Source organism: Rhea pennata, chromosome 1, assembly GCF_028389875.1.
Source record: "Rhea pennata isolate bPtePen1 chromosome 1, bPtePen1.pri, whole genome shotgun sequence".
NCBI lineage: Eukaryota > Metazoa > Chordata > Aves > Rheiformes > Rheidae > Rhea > Rhea pennata.
This window is the reverse complement of record NC_084663.1, coordinates 204,752,206-204,760,810: the sequence shown is the minus strand read 5'-3', so window position 1 is coordinate 204,760,810 and position 8,605 is coordinate 204,752,206. Positions and strand designations below refer to the sequence as shown.

General features: G+C 43.3%; 1 protein-coding gene across 1 annotated transcript; it reads left to right on the top strand.

The window, feature by feature from the left end:
- Positions 1-396: 396 nt before the first annotated feature.
- Positions 397-5,212, top strand: FUT4 (fucosyltransferase 4). Its single transcript, XM_062577816.1, has one exon. The coding sequence runs from the start codon at positions 397-399 to the stop codon at positions 1,480-1,482; it is 1,086 nt and encodes a 361-aa protein (XP_062433800.1). The 3' UTR covers positions 1,483-5,212.
- Positions 5,213-8,605: the final 3,393 nt, after the last annotated feature.

The following is an 8,605-nucleotide window of genomic DNA, read 5'->3' as shown; positions in this document are numbered from 1 at the left end:
AAGGGGAAAACGAGCGCGCGGAGGGCCGCGGGGTGACACCCACGCAGGACCGGGCCGCGTGAGCACCGCGCCGCCCGCGGAGCGCAGCGGGAGCCCGAGGGGCGGCGGCCCCGCGCGGGCGGGCGGGGCGGGGGCGCGGCCGCCGCCGCGGGCGGGCCGTTCCGGGGCCGCGCCGGGGGAGGCCGGGCCGGCACGGCCGGGCGGGGCGGCGTGGGCGGCTCCCCGCTGCCGCCGCCGCCGTGCGCCGGGGCGCAGCCGGGGCGGGGGGCGGGCGCCGAGGGGCGGCGGCGCCAGCGGCGGGAGCGGGAGCGGGAGCAGCATGCGCGGGCCGGCGGCGGCCCCGCGGCTCCCCCGCGGCAGCGGCGGCGGCAGCGGCGGCGGCAGCGGGCGGCCGCGATGGAGCCGGGCCCGCGGCGCCGCCCCGCCGCGCGGCCGCGCTGCCCGCGGCGCTGGTGGCGGCGGCCGCGCTGGGCGCTGGCGGCCGCGCTGCTGGGCGCCGCGCTGGCGCTCTACGCCTGCCTGCGGGAGCCGCCGCCGGCCGGGGCCGGGGCCGGGGCCGGGGCCGGGGCCGGGGCCGAGGTGAGCGTGCTGCTGTGGTGGGAGCCCTTCGGGCGGCCGCGGCGCCCGGCCGACTGCCGGCGGCGCTACAACATCACGGGCTGCCGCCTCAGCGCCGACCGGAGCCGGCTGGGCGAGGCGCGGGCCGTGCTCTTCCACCACCGCGACCTGGCGCTGCACGGCGCCCAGGGGCTGCCCCGCGCGCCCCCGCCGCGGCCCCCGGCCCAGATCTGGGTCTGGATGAACTTCGAGTCGCCCTCGCACTCGCCCGGCCTCCGCGGCTTCGCCGGCGTCTTCAACTGGACCATGTCGTACCGGGCGGACTCGGACGTCTTCGTGCCCTACGGGTACCTCTACGCCCCGCCGGCGCCGCGGCCCTTCCGCCTGCCCCGCAAGACCCGGCTGGTGGCCTGGGTCATCAGCAACTGGAACGAGGAGCACGCCCGGGTGCGCTACTACCGCCAGCTGAAGGAGCACCTGGCCATCGACGTGTACGGCGCGCGGGGCCTGGCGCTCGCCGAGGGCGGCATGGTCACCACCATCTCTGCCTACAAGTTCTACCTGGCCTTTGAGAACTCCCAGCACACCGACTACATCACCGAGAAGCTCTGGAGGAACGCCTTCGCCGCCAGCGCCGTCCCCGTCGTCCTCGGCCCCCAGAGAGCCAACTACGAGCGCTTCATCCCGCCCGACTCCTTCATCCACGTCGATGACTTCCCCAGTCCCCGACGGCTGGCCACCTACCTGAAATTCCTCGATAAGAACAAGCCAAACTACAGGAGATATTTCGCCTGGAGGAAGAAATACGAGGTCCACGTCACCTCGTTCTGGGATGAACATTACTGCAAGGTTTGCGAGGCCGTAAGGACGGCAGGGAATCAAATCAAGACTGTGCAAAATCTGGCCAGCTGGTTTGAAAGCTGATGTTTGTGGCGGGCGAGGCTTGCTGGGCCTCTCCCGGGAGCAGGCTTTGTCAAGGCTGAGCGAGGGCTGGCTCTCGCAGAGGTCACCTGCTTGCCCAAAGGGGTACGCGGAGGTCTGTCGTCCGCAAGAAGAGCATACAGATGTAGGCAAATAAGCTGTGAAAAGCTGATGAAAGGGAGATTTTTTTGGTGAAAGTACATTATGAAAGGGCAAAGGACTGTCCAGCAGTTCTTCAAAACTAAAATTCAGCTTCCAGAAGTCCTGCGGATCTGAAGCCTTTACAGCTGTGCACAGCTAGACATAAACTAACTATGCCAAGTTCTTCAGCCATACAGCTGAAACCAATTTTGTCAGCAACGACAGCTTCCTGGACCATGAAACTTTCTTCTACTTATAGGAAATACGTGATCAGTGCTGGTTTTCAGTACTCTGAAGACATATTTTTGCTACACAAAGGCAAATATATACAACCATGATTATTACAAATATGAAGAAGTTTTTTGCAGACAATTTTGAGCCTCAAATATTGAATGGAAGAATGTAATGATGTAGTAGCACTTTTAAGCAATGTTTTAAATTGCAGCAGCCAAATGAAAATTCCAGTTAGGAAAAAGCGTGTGTAAGGGTCTGGGTCTGTCTGGAACAGACACCTCAGATAATATGAAGCATTTCTTCCACTGACTTCCAAAGCTAAAAATACATTTATCCTGTATGAAAGTAGAGAAGAGGTGTAGGTACAGGAAAAAGCAGAGTGTAGAAATAAAGTTGGAACATTCCCACCCTTGCTTTATTCAGGAATTAATTGATGTTTACAGGAATCTGCATATTTTCCCTGCAAAATTAATGCTATGTAAGAAAAGGCAGGGAAAGGCTCAGAACTGCAGATTTTTTTTTATTACTATCTTGAATATGTATACAAAAGATTAACTTATTTCTCTGTTATCATTAGAATATGTGAAGATTATTTTAGTTTTTAGCATGCATTTTTAAAAATTCTGCCATGTGATAGACTATTCAGACTGCTACTTTGCTATTTGTAAAAATAATATTTTTTTTTAAAAAAAAAAAAGAACAGCCTAAGCCCCAGAACACCACCTTTCCAACAGAAAACTGCTGTATAGAATAATGTCTAAACTGTTGTTAAAAACTTAAGATTGTACAAAGAAAGAATATAAAAGGGAGAGGAAGAGGGAAGAGTTACTATTTTTTTCCTTTGAGGAAATCCTTTTGAGGGTTTCTTCCACCTCATTTTTTTTTTTTTTTTTAGTATATAAATATATTTTCAAATATATTTCTTCAATCGGTGCCTGCAGAGAAAACTTCCAGTAGTTTTTCCCAATCCTTACAAAACTTTGCTGAACTAAGATTTTCCTAGTAGTCAATGTATGATATATTTTGGTTACTTGTATCTTGTGTGCTGTAATCTGGAGAGAAACTTCAGTTGCAATTTCCTGGTCCTCAGGAAGCTCAGCACCTTCCCCCTCTCCTGCAACTGTAAAATTTGGTGGTAAAAAGTGATACGCTACAGGAGTGCAGTACAAATGCGGCACGTGGGATTCATCCAGCACCTATTTAAGGTCGTGGGACTACCCCAAGACTTCACTTGGAATAAAATCAGGATGAGGAAACAGGACTGGCAGTTTTAAACAAATGAAGGGTGTCAGGAGAGATGAGTTTACTGGCATTCGAGGGTGGTATTTAGGTCAGAATAAGATTAGATTTGACTTGAGCAATAAGGGGTGTCAAGTAGGTGTTTTTTATATTCATTAGCTGATGGCCAACTGCAATTTATTTTAGATTAGATGTTCCTCACGATTAGCTAAGCAGGGAGCTAAAGGCCATTGAAAAAATGTATAATAATAGTGAAGTTTGTGAGCAATTTGGTACAGATTTGCCAGGTCAGATCATGCTGGCTCCAGTGTTTATTCCCTTCTCTTTTTGTGCAAGGCAAGACAGTTGAAAGTGCTTCATGAACTTTTCTGTTGTTGATTGCAGAGCTGCTGTAGGGATTTTTTGTGGAAAGCAGAGAAGACTGTTAACTCAATGCAGAACACAGTAGGAATGGTCCCTGATGCTGCATTTTTGTTCAAACAAGTCTTAAGTGATAGTTTAAAGCAGAAGCTTGTTCATTGCATACCCTCTGTTCCTCTGCCCGGTGGCTACTAGTTCTGCAAAACTGCTGTTTTGAGAGCTTTTAAAAAATAATTCTAAGTATAGCATTAACACTGATAGCTAGTGTCAAGAGAATAGAATCTCCTTTTGATCTATCTTTTTTGTGTCTATTTTTTAATCACAGTTTACTTAATTATACAAAAATCTGTTCTTTAAAGTAGTGAGTTATCTTTTTAACTACTTTTTAAAACTGCACTGCTTTTCATCAAACTGCTAGAAATAGGATTTCTTTTCAGTCTTTCTGAATTCTTTAGTGTTCCCATGAAAGCTTCCTGACACACAATATTCTGTGTAATCACTAGTAATGCCACAGGCAATAGATCAGGCTATAATACCTAGCATGGGAATTTCCAAAGATTGCAACTGATAACGTTTTTCTCAATAATCGAAATCATGGAGTAATCGGAGTTTTATAAAATTCAGAAAACAGTCATGTAATAGTCTAAAGCATAATTTTGAACAAAAAGGTCACAAATACACTGAATTTTTAGTAATATATTGAGTATTTTAAAGAATTTTATAGTGAAAGTTGCAGTTTTGTAAGAAGTATTGCAAAGCACTTGCTTAGGAAGGAAAGCAGTCTTTTTTAGTTTCATACTGTTTTCATGAGCATTGCAGAGATTTGCCTTTAGACTTGGGAGGAAATTCAGACTTGGGCTACAGCTGCTGAAGTCACTTACACAGCATCTCTATAAATCTAGTGACTTTTGGCTTGCGCTACAAACTGATAGGCAATAAACTGATAGTAGGCATACTGTTATAAGCGATTCAGTTTGTAGAGCCCAAATTCAATGATAAGAAATAAATTTGTATTAGGAAATTGTATTGTAGACCATGTACTAGACTCCACAAGATGCTACAGGTGATATATATAATTCATCTATAAAAATTAAGCCAGTTTATTTTCTATTCTAAATAGAAAAATACATTTTGAAAAAATGGTTTAATCTATGCCTAGAATTGTCGAGGTGGAGGTGGATGAAATTAAGGCAATTATGTGCTTCTTTTAATGGGAAAAATTAATATTACTTTTTGATTATGGTTTAAATGGAATAAAGTATGTGATCCTTTCCTTTAAGTTACATATAATGCTAGTATTGTATCTCAGGGAGTTTTATACTGTAAAGTCTCTTAATCTTCATGGAATGGAGTAGCTTTATATTTGTATTAATTATTTAGATAAACACTCAATAAAATTACAGAAAGGAAACAGCACAGAAAGATCCTATTTTATTGAAAGATAGCAGTAGAAAGCCGCCTTTTGAAGAGAAATTCTTTTCATTTTTGCTTTTCTATCTTTTAATCAATAGAAGTGGCTGATTGTTCTCAAAGTAACCAGACCATCTGAGGTTAGAAATAAAGCCTGGTTGTGCCAGGAGAAAAATGTTTTCATTGGAGAGGGTATACTAAGTTATTTTCACTATGAAAAGGAGCATTTATTAAAGTTGGATGTCTGTTGGGAAAGTATCATTTCAGAAAATAATACCTTCCCTTGACCTACAGAGAATTTGCAAGTACTTGGAATTTTTTTTCCCTTAAATTTTAAAATGAAATAAAGATAGTGCTTACATTGATATTCAGCACATATTGCTCTAACTGTTTTCTTGTGTGGCTTTTTTCGTGCTTCATCATTGTCTTCTACTGAGCAGCAAAAGACAAAGGGCCCAAACCGCTTCTGCAAAGTTCTTGTTAATGTTGGTTGGAGCAAAGTCGATTGCTTTTCTCTCTCTTTACTCATCTTCTGTACCAAATAGCTGTATTTCAGTAATTTTCAGCATTTCTGTTGACACTCCCTGCCCAACCAGGATGTGGCAAGTGCTACTGTCGTCTTTTTTTTTTTCCCTAGATTTGTATGTTATGCCACTGTTATATTTAACTTTTGCAAATAGACCTTAAATTGACAGCTTCTTTACTTGTGCCCAGGAAGGGAAACGCTTATTTGCTGGTTTTCCAGACATGATTGAGCTCTGAACGGTAGAGACTGAGGCAAATAGTTTTTATGCCACACACTGGGTACATTTATTCAAGCCTGTTTGCTAACCGTAAGCAAGAAGTGAATTATGTCTATTTAGTTTAAAAATCACTAGCATGGCTCTCTATCTAGTAATTGTATAAAGCGGTGTTTGTTTTAAGAGTGTAAATAGTCCTTTCTAGGGAGCACCGAGCTGGCTCAATCTGAAATCTGTTGAATAGAACACAATGACTTAACGTTGATTTAAAAGGTATTTAACTAAAGATAAATCTGATTCCAAGTACAGGATCCAAAAGCCTATTTCTAATCAGAAAAAAATACTTATTTGAGTAACTCAGGTGTCACATGTAAATAACTGTTTAATAATTACAATCTGTATAATTCTGCATTTTTTTTCTACAGTCAGTTTAAAAACAATACTCAAGGCCACTGTATCTATGTCTGCTCTGAATTCTGCAGATGTTTTTCTTTATGATCTTGAGCTAATTACTTAAGCCTGCATTTGGCATGGAGACTGCCGTTCCTGAGAGTCTCACTGTAAAGAATATGAGGTGAGGAAGACAAGGCCTGTTTTTCAGGAGCACTTGGAAAGCTGTGCAGGGACTTGGCACTGCTAGCAGTGAGACAGTTCAGTGTGTTCAGGAAGCATTCTGCATCTACGAGACGTTTGAATTGGAAAGCATTCTCTTAAGAAATAAATACATCCTTAAACCAGAGATCATACTGCTTTTGCAAACTCCTTCAAGGATTTTTAGGTCCCTGGAACTACGTAACTGCATGCGTTTAAATTTTGTGAACAGAGTTAAATCAGACTAAAGTCTGATTTAACACCAAATATTTTAATAGTATTCTTTTAATAACTATCAAAAAAGATGGTTTCCAACTTGGAATGTGACTTCTGTGTTTGTTTTATTCTATCAACTTTAGAAGCTAATCAGCCCATGGGTTTGCTAAACTGGATGTATGTATTATAAAGGCAATTCTGCATTTGCATCCTCACATTTACCACTGGTGTAGCTAAATCCAGGAAGAAACAGAGCACTAGCAGTGCCCAAGACATGGTATATTGTGGCTATGAGATTCTAACTGCCAAAGTGCCAGTAACTGGAAATAGACTGTCCTGTATGTAATCAGAAAGTAGAAAGAAGATTGCAAACATGAAAGTGAAGATTGTCATATTGTGAAATATATTTTGCTGCATTCCTACCATTGCCTCCTGTAGCATCAAAGACAACAGATTTGTTTGAAACAAGCACAATGGGACTAGATAGGGTGCAGCAAAAGAATTGTCCTGAATGCAAAGTTGAATTTAAAATGAAGAAGTGATACAGAAATGCAAGACAAATTGAATGAATTGCTATTGCAGGAAAACAAGGATATGCCTTTTAAATACTTAAATGTGAACAGAGAGAATTTTCTTGGAAATGCTGAGTCTAGCCCCAGTTAAAAACAGAGAATATTAACTCAGAGTCGTGCTTGTGCGCATGCTTGCATCCATTTCTGTATAGGACTGGTCTCCCGAGATTAAGCCAGGGCTCTGAAATTTTTTCTTGTGTTCCACGTCATCCCTTGACATTAATAATCTGCAGTACAGATACCCATTCCTCAAGGCCTCTTTTGACAGACTACTTTACAGACAAAGCCAGATTTCAGACTTGTTTCTTGCCTGTGTTTGATGACTTGGCAAGGCAGGCCAGTGCTGGTTTAACCATCTCAACTCTGCTCTCGAATGCCAGAAAAAAACTATGTTTTGTCTAGCTTAATGCTGATTTCCCTTCTCTGTCACTTGATCCCTGTTCCTCAAATGTGCACAGTTTTGTGGCTCTGATGGCCCTTCTGAGGCCAAGCCGATACACGGATATTCACTGAGAATTTTTGATACAGCTTTCCTGCTACTCTGCTGCAAATGAAAGTAAGCACTTGAAGCTGAAGATAAAATAGAGAAGCATGGTTTGTGCTAGTATTTTGTCCAAGAATCCAGCCTAGAGTGAAGCATATCACATTTTAAGGTTGAAGCTTTATGTTGTGGATTTTCTATTTATTTATGAAAATTATTTCATCAGATATCCTTGAAGATTCTCAGACCTTTATTATCTCAACGATAGATGCCAAACACAAATTCCCAATTCAGTACGTCTGTGCTGTGGAAAAGTAAGCTAGGTTAATTAGAGCTGAGTTCAGACTCTCGTAAAGCACCATCATATATACTTATGGAAAAACACAGGTTTTCTGTCCTGTCTATTATAGTAACTGCAGTGAAGCATGTTTTCTGAACTGAACTTTTGAAAGAAGATTAAAGTCTGAATAAGGCTGAATTACTTTTCCATGTAATTTACTTTTTATTGCAAATATGGAAACTGCTGCCATTATAACAAATCTAGATTTTATTCTTAAATACAGACATTAAATGATCCTATCACTTTGCAGAAATATTTTAAAATAATAAAAACTGAAAAATATATTTCACTGATGTAACTGAAAAAGGAAAGCAGCTCTTGAATTTATAGCACCATGCTAAGAGCCAGAAGGTTTTTGGTGTAGAAGTTTCCACTGTGGCTGTGGACAAGCTATCTGCTGTTCTCTTCTAAACCATACTGAACCGCTGGGACCTGTCTGCTGCGCAATTTTGATTTAGGTTCTCCAGAGCAGACCCTTGTTATAACAGGAGCACATTTGATTTCCAGGGGTGCCGATCTATCTGGGATCATTGTAGGAGAGGAGGGAGGCCACATCTCTCCTGTCCCCTTCCCTCTTCTTGCCTACTGTCACAGAAGGCAGTAGTCCAACTACAACTCTGACCGCTTGTTGGCAGGTAAGATGCTTACAACTCAGCTTACACCAACAGGAGTTTTGACACTACTTTTACTGGAACCAAGATCTCACTCAATTTACCCTTATGAATTTAATCCCACTTAATAATGGATAAAATGAGTCGCTAAATGTAGTACTTTATCTACTTTGTTAAAAATGAGCATTCTA